This window comes from Perna viridis, chromosome 11 (assembly GCF_037379345.1).
Source record: "Perna viridis isolate PV_CMFRI_1.1 ecotype Kerala chromosome 11, ASM3737934v1, whole genome shotgun sequence".
NCBI classification, from domain to species: Eukaryota; Metazoa; Mollusca; class Bivalvia; order Mytilida; family Mytilidae; genus Perna; species Perna viridis.
Window position 1 is genome coordinate 33,230,817 of NC_142455.1, and position 14,627 is coordinate 33,245,443.

Genomic DNA, 14,627 nt, shown 5'->3' on the forward strand with positions numbered 1-14,627 from the left:
TAGGGCTACTGATATTGAGTGGGCTGATGAAATTAAAGAGATAATACCGTTTCACGTCTTTAATTGGTTCTATCTTTTATCGAAGCGATGTTAGTCATTTTTATTTACGATATGTACATGGAATGGACACTTTTGAAAAAAACTGTCATCGCAGAGATCGTAAAGGGTGGAACAACCAATTATGAAAAAAAAAGTGATTTTTGTACAACAGTGTATAGTAGTAAACAATAATGATGATAGCGAAGATAATTATTACCACTATGTTCAACATAAACAAGATGAGGAAACAACGGTTTGGAGAAGTTACAATCTAAATTGATTATTGAAATGATAAAGAATATTACTTTACAAACATTACAATTATAAGTATCAACACGAATGAAGTGCAGATATTGCCTATAATTAAGTTTGATCCAAGTGCAGTAAACCTACAGAACAAAAAATGCTATATATTAACGAAATTATATTTCTTTATGTATACAGATCTGTATTGTTCTAGAAAACTATACATAAAGAGATTTTATTCGGGGCTTAGGTGTAAAGATAGTGTATCGGCAAACAAGTAGTGGGATGAATCAAATACGTCGTAAATGAGTTGTAATGATGAATAAGGAGACGGTTTGAGGAAAAACATAAATGAAGAATAAGGCGATTGGTGGACGGAGAATAGAGGACGGCAACATAGGGATACAGTATCAAGTAAGTCGAGATATAGATTAAACAGGGATGGTTTCAAGTAAATGGAGAAACGGAGATGGAGATGGTTTCGAGGAAATAGAGAAATGGAGAATACGGAGACGAATTCGAGGAAATTGAGAAATGGATGGTACGGAGACGGATTCGATGAAAAAGAGGAATTAGGAATACTGAGACGGTTTCGATGAAAAAGAGGGATGAAGAATCGGAAATTAGTTCGACAAAATAAAGAAATATATTAAACGGAGATGGTTTCGAGTAAAAAGAGAAAATGTAGAATAATCTATCTACTAAAGTAATGGGTACCTTTATTCTGAAATGACCGGTAAAATCTTATGAAGACCGGTAAGATCAGATATGACTGGTAAGATCTGATATGACCGGTAAGATCTAAACACTACCGGTAACATCTAACCTAACATACCTTCATTAGCATCGTAGCATTAATATCCATAAAAATGGTTAATTTGTTTTTACATACATCGTATTACTTTCTTCCTTGATAAATCACTCCAACAAGTTGTTGGAATAAATCATCCTACAAGAGGAAGGGTAATATGATCAAATATAGGCAGTAATTTAAAAAACAGTCAAAAGTAGAGTGTTCATAAAAAGTTGCAATAAGAGGTCAAAACCGGTCAGTTGGAAACCACCTCAATGGTCCTAACCTGGTACAGATATTTCAAGATGATAGGTGTTTTCAACCAAGTTTTATAGAGCGCTAAACCTCTCGCGTCCATCACAATTTATTATTTTTTTTATTTTTTTTTTTTTTTTTTTTTTTTTTTTTTTTTTTATCTATCAAAACACAAATCAAATCGGCAGTATGAAAGAATCATTCTACAAGAAGCATTTTAATCCTTGTTGATGTGACTAATATGAAACAAACATGTTGTAAAGGTGGGTATATGTTTATTTCAAGACACAATTATACATCAATCATAAACTAAGACATCAATGAAAATAGCATCATATACAAATCAAAAGCTTTAACATTCAAACATAAAGAGATTAATATATGTTTTATTACGGTTCATTGTATTTATTCAAGAATGATTGAAGTGGAAGATTTATCTACGAATGGAAACGACTAATTCATTTATCTAAAGTTCTATTTCTATTATGTACAAAAAAAACTAAAACTGCCAGAATAAGCAAGGAGAAGCAAGGTGAAACATAGTAAGTGGGATGCAAAACGTCAAATGTTCCTGATGTATCATACTGCTACGTATCATAGTACATACGCTAGAAATACATATATGCATAAAACCAAATACAAAAGGAAAAACTTACAAAATACTTAACGATAAAAGTAATAAATTTGGGGGGAAATGCCTCAGTCATTGCCATAAAAAAGTGTTTACATAGCAAACATGTTTACACATTTACTTATACATTTTACATTTATCGGCGTCACGTGACTTGGGTTCTAAAAACAAAGAAATAGAAATGACATAATTTATCTAAATTCATATAAAGGAAGGGACAACAAATAAGATCCACATATTGTCAATGATTATACACAAAATAGACAATCTGGGATGCTTCGATAAATATTTCATGAAACATTGTTTGATACACGAGACTTCATTATGTAACTGAGTATTCAAATATCTCTTAAGAAATTCAAGCATGCGACAAAGTATAGAAGTATATATATAAAAAAATAAAATAACGTTAAGGAAGATAGAAATGTGTTTTGTTTATTAAAGAACAGTTTTTGAAAGATGTATATACCTCAAATGGATTACACTGTCTTTTTTTCTAAGATGTAAAGGGCAACGATAATTTCATTCACCAAGTTGAGAATGTAGTATACTTCCAATTAAATGAGGAATGGGTCAACACAGCAATTGGGAACGTGAGATATGGTAATTTGGGCACGGAGTATTGGGACATAGTATGGTTCAACAATTAGATGAATATGTCACGGCTTGCGTGAAATTTAGTCTATCGTGCTTTAGATATTTCCGAGGTTAAGCCTGTATATAAAACGAATCTTTTACTCATGTTGGTAAACAATACGTATTTTTATATCTAAGGAATAAATATTTGCAAGGTTATTGATTGAAAATTGATTAAAAGTTTAAATCAACAAGTTGATTCAGATTTTTTAAACGAATTGCTAACACCTCGATAGTTACATAAAAAATAATATAATTGTTACTGTCGGAAGTATTTAAATATTAAGTGAGCAGTCTTATTTCATTGTAACTATCCAATTCTTATGAAAAATGCACATTTATCGGAGAACGATCATCACAGGTCGAAAACAGGTGATAATTGATTCTGGATATCACCCCTGAACTGCAGTACAAATCACGTGATACAAATACATTAATCTTTATCATTTCTCTTGTCATCGTCATCATCATCGTCACTATCTTCATCCTTTTCCTTATCTGACTGATTCTTTTTGCCCTTTTCTGACATTACCGGGGCCACTCTAGCAGTATTCTTAGCCTCGTCTTTCGGTGAGCATTTTGTGTGTCGACCAGGCATTGGGTAATTCAAAGAGGCGCTGTAGAGAGGATCCTCGACTGTTGTAATTTCACCGGGAAGTTCCTCGTTACCGCTCTCGTTGTCGGGTTTGGGTGACTCTCCGTCAGAGTCTTGGTCAATATCTTGCGCATCTTCTCCATCTGTTCTTTTGATTAGCCAGTATGTTATCATGTTACCTTTTCCCTGTGTATACAATTCAATAAAACAATATATAAAGTAACTCTAATTTGAGAATATAGAGGATTTAATGACAAGCGAGATAACTTCAAATTGATTTTTTACCAATGTCATATAATAACAAACACTCACGACAGCTTAAGAAGCATAAATATTTAAATCATTTGTTATATTGACCCCAAAAAATACAGGAGTGACACTTGCTCCTGAAGGTTACGCATGTTCTGCTTCCCCATCGGCAGAGGTTATATTGCAATTGAATAAAATCCGGTAAGAGTCATGTATGGTAGGTAGTCAGTCCGTTTGAACTTGAAATCCAAATACAGAGTTTGTATATTTGAAATTTCATATCGGTCAACATATATGTAATTATGTGTCAATAAGTCATACCTACTAGTTCCATGGAAATGATAAATTTGGTGTTTTACCATATCTTTCTTAATATATACATAATTAAAGTTACATCATTACAACAATTGTCATACTGTACCTTTACTGAAACGCTTCCTCTCCTTTTCATCTGGAACTTTTTAAGCTTACTTAATAATAAATATGTAGATGTACTGACATGGATCTTGTTTGCTGTTCCAGAAAAAAAAAGGTCTACGTTATTTTCAAATATTTTTTCTGGTATTCTGGTATAACTTGGTAACAGAGCAAAATATGGTTGATTATACATTAAAAATACAAACCCGATAAAATCGTTTAATTTTCGTCCGATTAAAAAAATATTTCAAAAACGAATATTTGCTTCGATTTAATGAGGTTCGTGTTGTTCAATTCCTGTGTGTACCTTAAGGTTCTTTTCTCTATGTGTTTATTTTATCTGTGTTTTGTCATTTTGGTGTTCCCAGTGTTTTCTTGTTAAAAAATTTCCTCAATTGCATCGTCATTATTTTACCCCCAAAAATGACGAGGCAAAACAGTTCATTTCTGATTCATTATGGAAATATCTATACAGTAAGTAGATGAAGTATAATATCAGAAAGTGTATTTAAGGACTAAAATCAATTAAATAGGATATACTTGCTTGAAACGTTTTGATGAGGAACATATTTATCTCCTTAATAAATATATTTTTTGATTATTGTCAATCATTCAATTATGAAATTTGACTTTTGACTAATTTGAAGCACAATTAACACCTTACAAAACACCTTAGTATTATCTTGTGTTATGGCGGATAGTGTTTGTTTAGAGTTAACATTTAGACCTGTTTACCAATATATTATGATTTTCTGTATGGACCTTCCCTGAGGTTATTTGTCCGTCCGGTGCACATGGTCCACTTTTTGGTGAAGTCTGGCTTGCTAATTTACTTTTGTTTCTTTGTACGTGCTGTTGGTTATTTAATGTGTCTATGCTTCATGTTATCATTGGTTTATATTCCTTTGATTGCCGTTCAAATATTGGTTCTTTTGATTTCCATTCTATTATTTAGAATGCGCATTTAGTGGTTATTTCATTCACCACTATTCTTTTTATTCATATCTTAAACTTACGAGAGCTGTATGCTTTCATTCTCGATGCAGTATTTACGGTATCTCCAAACAGACAATATCTCGGCATCATAGAACCTACTATTCCAGCCATACAAGATCCTGTAGAGAAAAAGAACTAGTTAATAATGATTTCTAGGGTATAGTCAAACAATGAATTGAGACATTTTAAGAATTGTGCAAACGTAATTCATTTAACTAAATTTTAGATAATCGTTTCCCACCCGACTGCTAGATATGCTGTTCATACTTTTACATCCCATTCCCCATTGTCCATATCCCCATTCCAAATTGTCTCCATCCCCATTGTCCTCATTGCCTAAATCTCCATTGTCTCCATGCCCATTACCCCACCCCATTGTTTCTATCCCCATTGTCTCCATTCCAATACCCCACCCCATTTTTCCCAACTCGATTATCCTCATTGTCCAAATCACCATCGTCTCCATGCCCATTCTCCCACCCCATAGTCCCTATCTCCATTGTCCCTATCCCCATTGTCCCCATACCCATTGTTTCCATCCCAATCGTCTCCATCCCCATTGTCCCCATCCTTAATGTCCACACCCCCATTGTCCCCATCCCCATTGTTTCCATCCCCATTGTCTCCATCCTCATACCCCCACCCCACTGTCCCCTTCTCCATTGTCCGCATAACCTATTCTCCACTGTCCCCATTCCAATTCTCCCTAGAGAATTTCACGTTTCCCTGCAGAAAAATTCCTGATCACCGATAGAATCCCCATTATAGTTTCTTTTGTCAAATATTTACATTTTCAAATTAATTTGTACATTTCTAAATACGTTTTTAAAATGATATTTTCAATTAAATTTGATATTATTCTTATCAATAACTACTATAACAACTTATCTCCCCATCTTACCCCATTCAAAGCCCCAACACCCCATACACCATTTTAATCTTTCATTCCCACTTCAATTCCCCCATCCCCAATTCACAATAGAAAGGAAAAACAAGTATCGTATTTCCAATAAGCCAATATGCCTTCCAATCATTGTGTTTCAAGATGAATCGATCATCTTATTTATAACTTTTAAAACTTTTCTACTCCAAGTGAGAAAAAAACATTAAAATTCGAGGATAATCCACACAATACCATTACATACCAGTATTAATCCCTATTCGGAGTTCAATAGATCGATGCCCTCCACAAAACTTCATCTCCGAAACGGTGTTTAACATTTTCAAGGCAAAATTGGCTATTTCTGAGGCGTGTCTGTCTTTGTTGCGCTGGGGTAAACCTATATGAAAAATTAACAATAGTCAAAACATCTCATTATACTAATAATGTATTTCTGATTGTAAAATCTTGAAAGCCACTATTTTCTAATTCCGTTTTCATTCTTTAAAACCCAACAGGATATTCTAGTCGTTAATATAGCATCACAAATTGATTGAAAAATGTAGTGAGGGGGCACAGTGTAGCCGTCTAGACTCATAAAGGACTAAAACCCTTTATTTGCATCTGTATATAAAACTACCTGAATTGTTCAAAAAAATCAATTGTCTGACAGACATCTAACAAATAAAACACAATTCCTGATTGTTCTCTAGTGGTGACATTTTCTATTGTGTTGTATCAAATGTTTTTAATAACACAATTATAGCATTCATAAGGTGAACAGCTTTGTGACGGCAATATTTACGTATGTGTGAAATTCTTTAAAATTAGTTACCAAAACTACTACTAATTCATATTTCATTGTTTGTTCTACCCCGGACTTGACTTTTTATGAGCAACTCGGCGGGTGTTTCTAGAAAAGCAGAGGACACTTACCCTACGGGTGCACCTGGTCCATGCTCCCAGTTTTTAGTGGAGTCCGAGTTGCTCATTTGCTTTTTTTACTTTGTATGTATGATTTTAGTTACTTTGTTTTCTTTGTTGTCTATGTCTGTTTTCCATGTCTGGTTTTTGTCCCTGGATAATATTCTTTTGATTACCGCTATATCCTTAAATCCCTTGATTACTCTTTGATATGCATTTGTATTGTTTGCACTGTAAACAAAAGGATAATTGTCGTAAGGTATCTCACCCGAGGCGACCATATAGCAATCGTTTATTGTTTCAACTTTGTATGCATCAAAGTCGTCTAATATATCATCTACGGTGCTGTGGAGGGAATTCAATAATTTTACAATTTCCATTGGTGTAAGCTCGACAGTAATTCGATCAAAGCCATGAACATCAGAAAAACATATCGTTACGGTCTTAAAATATTCAGCTTCAACCTTCTTTTGTCGTTTTAAACGATTGGCGACTTGCTTCGGTACCATCTGGTAGAGAAGTCCGTCAGTCCGTTCTTTTTCATTAGTAAGCTCTTTAGTTTTATCCACCAATGTCAAGGCATATATTTGGATGCTGCTTGTGAGACTTTCTGTTGCCATGATTACAAGAGGACACATCAGAATAACAACTACTAGTAAAACGGCGTTGACTGCAAGATCAGTTGTAAGATCATCGATAGCTAAATCAAGGATACTAATAACTTTTTGAGCCATCTGTGTTTGAATATCAAGAAGAGTATCGAGGTATATTGTCATATTGTCGAACCAGTATCGGGATTTTCTCATATCAAGGACCGTTGTGTTTTCAACGGATGTTTGAATCTCCTTTCTAAAAGCTTCAATAATAGAAGTTATATTAGTACCGGTATTTTGCAATCCAACGTTGTAAATCTGACCGACAAATTCGGAGTACATGCCTGCAGTTTTCATGTGAGCTCTAAAACTGTGCAACTTTTTGTTGTACATTTCAAAATAAGAATGAGACTCAAATCCACCTTGCGAATAAAACATAGTTCCCAGAGCTCTCTCGACCCCTACATTTTCTTTAGCAGAAGCCAACTTCTGATAGGCCACTAAAATTTTCCATACTAAGGAGAATTTTGATTCGGTAATAGTATTGTACAACCAATAAATTGTGGTATCGATAATGCGGGAATAAAAGTCTATTTCATCTTGAATCGAAAATCTGTCGGGTGAGAGAATTTGTCTATGGCCAGCGAGGTAGTCTTGGAAACTAGACTTTGATAAAAACATGGCGCCGTTTGCTTTATCCAGATCTCCTGGCCAATATGACAATCGGTCTATAGTTCTATCTGTGTTGAAATATTCGGCTAGCAGAAAAGTTCTTGTTTCTGGTCCGAGAGCACTGAGGTATAATACACTCATATCTCTTTCGACTTGTAAACGATGGACAAGCTGACCAACATCGATACTGTAGTATACAGAAGATCTTTGCTAAAATAATTTGGAAAATCAAGGTCACTAGATATATAGACAACAAATATTTATGATATTGGTTTTTTTTTCAGCTTTTTTGTAAAGGATTACTGAATGCTTCTATTTATCTAAATTCTGGGGGAGTAAAGAATAAAGCTGATTTGTTCTTGGTTATGATCCTTCCTCGATAACTAATGATGTACAAATCTAGAAAATTGTTGAAACTGTTCCATTCTCTTCAGAATAACAGCGACATTTCGAAAACAATTAGTATCATTGCTTTTGTATCATGAACAAAATAAAATTAAGAAGCTGAATTAAACGAACAAGCATACAGTGTCAGCGAGATTTACTACAGGGCTTTCACTTACCTTATTGTTCTCTTCTCTGCTGTTGATACTGTCAGCTAAGGTATATACAGTGTATCCCCATAATCCTAAAATCGGTAGAACCGTAAGACATAACATCTTTATCAGCTGTAATCGCTTCCCTGTTTGGGAAAGTGGCTCATCTCGACAAAACCCTAAAAAAGTTTTGTTTTTCATAATTTTGTTTTTCAAGTTTAATAAGTGTATAAAGTAAACGGGTTCAAATTGTTAAGAAACAAAACGTCTTGTTAGTTCGAGCATTTTATTCATATGTTAGTATGCCTGTTTATTTTGGGACCTTACAAGTTTGAGTTAACTTTATGATTAAACCAAAGTTTGTTCAGATTGCAAAAGTCAGAACTTATTGTGTAAAAGTTTTAAAATGTTACAAAGTAAACAAATCTTATTGTACTGAGACAACTTGAGTTGTCTTGAGACACGTTAAAATTAAATGTTTTAATTTTTAATTTATGTAAAGTGCTTCAGGTTGACAATTAGAGCTAAACATACATAGAAAATTATTGATCATTTGCCTTACTTAATGCATGCATGGGTGCTTATATTTATACACATATTTTTGCATTGCCTTTTTAAAGTAACTAATAAGCTTTAATTTGTTCGAAAATATATAGAATTTATATTTTTATCGTCATGTTTATAAGTGTTTTGTTTGTGGTTTAGATACATATCAGACCTTTTTAAGGTTTCACTGTGTACACAGTAAAATAGTGGCTGTTTAACCATTTTTGTTTTTTATTATCATTAGAAATTGAAATAATTAAAACCCTTTTGATTTTTAAAGACGCAGATTTTAGTTTTAATCGGAAGAAAATCGGAAAAAAATTTAAAAAAAAAAACACACAAGCATACAAACTGCCAACTGCATCTAAAAAACTTGAATTTAAATATTTTGTTATGTATACCAAACCTCAATTTTATTCAATCCTCATATATATTTTATTTGAAGTAATCGTACCAAGTCAGAACCATTGCGGTACCAGCAGCTCCAGTGGCGTAATATCTATTTTGCCAGATTTATTTTTGACATGACTTGATTATAAAACGGATTAGTGTTCGGTAATTTTCTTGTTACCCTTATATTCTAAGGCGTTGATTTTGACACAAACATATCATCATAATACTGATTGCAGTGTTTAGATGAAAGTCTTGCGCAAGGACTTGTTTTCTGATATGCCAGCTGTTCATTGTTAAGTTTTTCTACCATTCAAATGACTGACCTACTTTATATGTATGCATTTGTTTTTCTGTGTTTTAAAAGGTTACAAAGTAGATTAGGCAGTTGATTTAAAATCCAAAAGATACCGGATCGTCGAACTTACATATGTATATGTAATACTCCAGCTAAGAATCATGCAAAATGTGATTCATGGGTTACGAGCCTACATATTTTTATTTTCTTAGGAGATAAAAATTATATAGAATGTACTGTAGATTTAAAGATTAAGGGAGATAACTCTGTAAATGACACTCAAATACAATAGAATTTATCGGATTTTCAATTCTGATTATATCCTAAGAGCAAGCATATTTGAATAAATAATTACACATTTCATAGTATAGACTCATAAAACAACTTAATTACGGAATTAAAAACATGTAGCCTTTTTTGGGGTGTATCATGTAGCCTTTTTTTGGGGTGTATCACATTTTTCAGAATTTGCGTGATTCTTACAAAGACAGCTACTTAAAAGATTGATTTGTTTTTGGAAATAGGAAGTTGAAGATTCAATTTAAAAATAGGATCTCAACTATAAATAGTCTCAAAATAACGTTTATGGGATCGAATTCTAAATCAATTTGACTTTAATATTTCTTAATGTAGTTAGTGAATATCCGAAAATGTGTACTAAGTTCTACTTATGGTTTTTTTGACAAAATTGTAGAAGCCGGGTTACTTTTGAAATGGACTATTCTTTATCTTGTTGAAACTTGTTACGAAATGGATTGCAGTTATCAATGTCAGCATTGATTAGGTGATTTAAATAAATTTATTTGCTGAACGACTGTTTTGATGTTTAGTGCATAAACTGGAGTATCATAATCGCTCAATATATATTTTGATTTATATAAAAAGCAAATAAAACGAATGCTACAAATTATTGCTACTATTCATGTCGGTCATATAAAGCAGTCACTAAGGTAACAGTTTGTAAGACACCGATTTCCTTTTCACTTAAAATCTGCAAAATGATACATTTTAAACTTTACCTCTCCCAATCAATGGAGGCTGTACGATATCTAATATGTCAGATGTTCCATCTGTAGTGCTCGTGGATCCCGTCTTTGACTTTTTTATTAGACTCCTGTTGATAAAAAAAATAACGTAAACAATGAGCTCGAGATCTAATAAATTAGGGTATAATAATCATCATCATTTCGAGATCTAATAAATTAGGGTATAATAATCATCATCATTTCGAGATCTAGACCTTCAACTGTTTTGCCTTTTTCCCAAATTTCCCTAACAAACAAAATGCTTTTTAAACATATGAACATATATAAATTTAAAATTGTCGTAAGGAAATCGTCGTATCTTCATCGTTAATGATATTGTGGCGTTGAACAATTGAGGTTTACAATATAAGTCCATGGTTGTTGACGTAATAGTAATTGTCAAAACTAGAACGAACAAAATTATTTGCAAATATCTGGATTAGTTTGTATAAAAGTTTTTTTCAACCAATATACATGTCATGCTATCTTGGAACGCTTTTAACTTGATATCATCAATGTCCTTATAATTCTCAAGTAACTTTTCAAATTTACCCGGCTTATCAAAAAATGAAATTATTCATTTGATGTTGTAAACCAAAACCAATTATATAGGTGACTTTCATTTTATTCGAAAATTGTATAACAAACATCGCATGAAACTGACAAATGAAGGAGAGACTCAAATTGTTGGTAATTTACTGGTATTGCAGATTAGTTTTTAACTGAAATATGAATATATGAGGAAATTATTTGGGAGTTTTTTAATCTTGAAGAAGCATTGTTTGAATCTTGGCGATCTAATGGGCTATGACAAACCGTTTTTTAACATCTAATTACTTTTATCTTAATGAGGCGGGACAGTGACGTAGTTTATTTATTTTACATTGCTGCCAGTAAATTGTAAATTCCAGGTGATAGATAGAGTTTGTCTACTTATTGCAGCTAGATCCTTGGTTCCCTTGATTCCTTGATTCTCTTTGATTTCATGGCTATTACCTAACATTCATCTCCCACTTAAATCAACCAAATGAAACTAAACCAAGAACTCTTGCCAACTTAATGTACATTTTTTTATCTTAAAAGCGCAACAACCAAAGGAAACCTAAGACTGGTTATGTTATCAGTAACTGTTTCTGAACAAGACATAAAACTGAATCCGGTGAGTTTTTGACATGCATGAATCACCTTCTGTCTGATTTGTAGAAAGACTGCTACTTAAGAGGAGACAAATAGTTTCTCCTAATGTTAACATTGCCTCTCTTTAACTATCTGAGAAGCTACAAATGAGGATAGTTTTATATTACAGAATAAGTTTGTTACATAAACCTAGATGGAGATGAAATGAATCGGATGTTTTACGTTTTCGTCGATTACATTGTGTTAATTGCTATAACAGTCAATCTATGGTAATGAGAAGTAAGAAGAAAAACTGCAAATTTAAAACAAAAAGAAATTCATACTTATCTGTCTTGTCCGTCATCTTTCTTCGAGATTTAGTTTTTGTTGCTATGGTTTCTAAATGTGTGATTCTCTAATCAATCGAATTTGATTAACACTTAAATTTCACAAATGCTGATTTGCATACAGATAACATATCTTCGTATTGATTTTAGACATTCTTGCAAATCCAAAAACTGTGAATTGTATGCCTCGCATCGATTATAGAGTTGGGGTGTAGTTTAGACTTGTGTAAAATTTGGAATCAGATGTCTCAAAATATTCATACGCATTTTCCGGTGACATAGGGTACATACACAAAAAAACAATGCTTGATGTTTATTCTATTATATAAGCAAAAACATATTAAAATGAGGGCGTATAAAACATGATGAATAGTCTTTTTCATACATTGTATGACCACCTTGGCGGATTTTTATTTTTTATATTTCATATTCAAAATACTTGGGACAGTTAATTTATCAATAGTACTCACTTAACACGATTGAAGTTTTTCTATGCCCGTGTTTCTCTTGATATCACCTTTGTTTATTCTAATCAACACTCAAGAAGTATTGATGGTAAACAGAATTCGTGAGCAACCGACAGTTAATCTACAATTAAGAGAGAGGAATGACGTCTTCGCTATTTTGTCACTACTTTTTAACTGCATATTCTTATGTGTGTAGATGTAATGAGCTTTCATTTAATACAGAAATTGGCTGCTATAAAGCATTTCCGGTCATGATATTGGGGTGAAAACTATTTGACAGTGGAAAATCATGTGGAAAATGAGAATAATTTCAAACCTATTTACTTTTCGGATTACTGCATACCCACTCAGGCGTAGCAAAATAACGTTCAATTCACTTTTAGAGTCTTGCATGAAATAATGTATTGTTCATGTGAAATTCATTTACTTGTTTTTATATTCAAAATCCGTGTGTCAATAACACGATAGCTCGACTATCAAGATGTGCATGTTCTGCCTACTAAAATGTTCTTTTTTCGGTTCAGATGTAAATCAAATAAAATCATAAAAAATAGTTTTGTCATTTACAAAGGGGCTGGAAAATAAATTAAACTTCTTATAATAAAACATTATACTTCCGTTTATGTAAACTACGATATTTTGAAGTCATTTAGCTAAGCATGGAATCATTGACACCCATTCCTTTTTCGTCACGTTGTCCGACATATTTGACAATCCTCAGATCAGGTGGATGAAATCTTTATATAGAAAGTATTCACAACGTCTTTTGTTTGCTATTACATGCTGTATTTCATTTTCAGTTCGAGGCTGTGTTATATTCTGCTGTGTTACTAGGGTATTTTGGCGACGTTTAAGTTTTTCAAGGCCCCGATGAAAATTGGCAATCATACTTTTCCATACAACGAAATCCTCTCTCTGCATTTTGAACGTTAGAATTGCTGTTTTATGCAGTCAGTTTGTAGAAAATTATCATGGATCTTGCATAAATAAGCGTTTCACAATGTTGATTTTGCATTGTACATTTTACCAGGCAAAACATCCCAAAATATTTAGAAAACTGATTTATTTTGTTATTTTAGAGCAAATCATTAATTTAGAAGTTTTATTTAGGTTCTGCTAAAGTCAAAATCTAGGACATTAATTGTCAAGATAATATAAGTCAAGATCTTAAGTATGCGATTATCATGTTCTTGAAAACTTTGTTTAATGCTTCTTTATACAGTATTCTACATATATGCATGTTTCCTTCCTTCACAAAACATGTTACTACAGCCATACTTAGTTAACAACTGAAGTGCAAACATCAAATTTTAAAATGAATGTACAGATTTGCAAGATCAAATATGTGTTCTGAAATGCAAATATGTTGTAGCCTAAATATATAGTACAGTGCAAGCTTGCAATAATTTGCCGGACTTAAATGAAAATTTTAATATGTTATGTTTATTGGTGTTGGTGTTTAGCTGGATCATGGCATAAAATACCTCAATTCATCTAAATTTGAAGAAGGAGCATTTTTTCTAGAAATTTAATGCTACCTTGCACTGCATGATAAATTATAGGAACAGGACAATATGAATTTCAGACTTCAAATCTTGTTTTTTTTTACAGCTGTAGATTTATTCTAAAATATATTGTTTACCAATTTGTTGTTAATGTTACATAGAAGTTATAAAACATTTTTTCTAACTTTTTCTTGTGCTTGTGTGTTAAAAATATATAAAGATCCATTTAGCAATGTCTTAGCGCTAAATTTATTGCACTATTGAAACTATGAATGAAAACATTTCATTAAGGAATATCCTAGATATTGAATTTAGCTGAACCTCAAAATTACAAAATGTATTTGACCTTGAAATCGATAGTTTATTTAGAAGCTTTAATTTGTTAATAACGATGAAAAATATTATGCTGCCATATAATGATGCACAAGTATAAAATATAATTGAAAGTTTCTTTATAGCATACATGCATGT

General features: G+C 32.5%; 1 protein-coding gene across 1 annotated transcript; it reads right to left on the reverse strand.

The window, feature by feature from the left end:
* Positions 1-1,601: 1,601 nt before the first annotated feature.
* On the reverse strand, positions 1,602-10,795 carry LOC148603786 (uncharacterized). Its single transcript, XM_088553380.1, has 7 exons — positions 10,716-10,795; positions 8,490-8,641; positions 6,930-8,136; positions 6,003-6,137; positions 4,878-4,976; positions 3,866-3,957; positions 1,602-3,381 (listed from the first exon to the last, which is right to left on the reverse strand). Exons 2-7 carry the CDS (start codon positions 8,583-8,585, stop codon positions 3,034-3,036), a joined length of 1,977 nt encoding a protein of 658 aa, XP_088409506.1. The 5' UTR covers positions 8,586-8,641; positions 10,716-10,795; the 3' UTR covers positions 1,602-3,033.
* Positions 10,796-14,627: the final 3,832 nt, after the last annotated feature.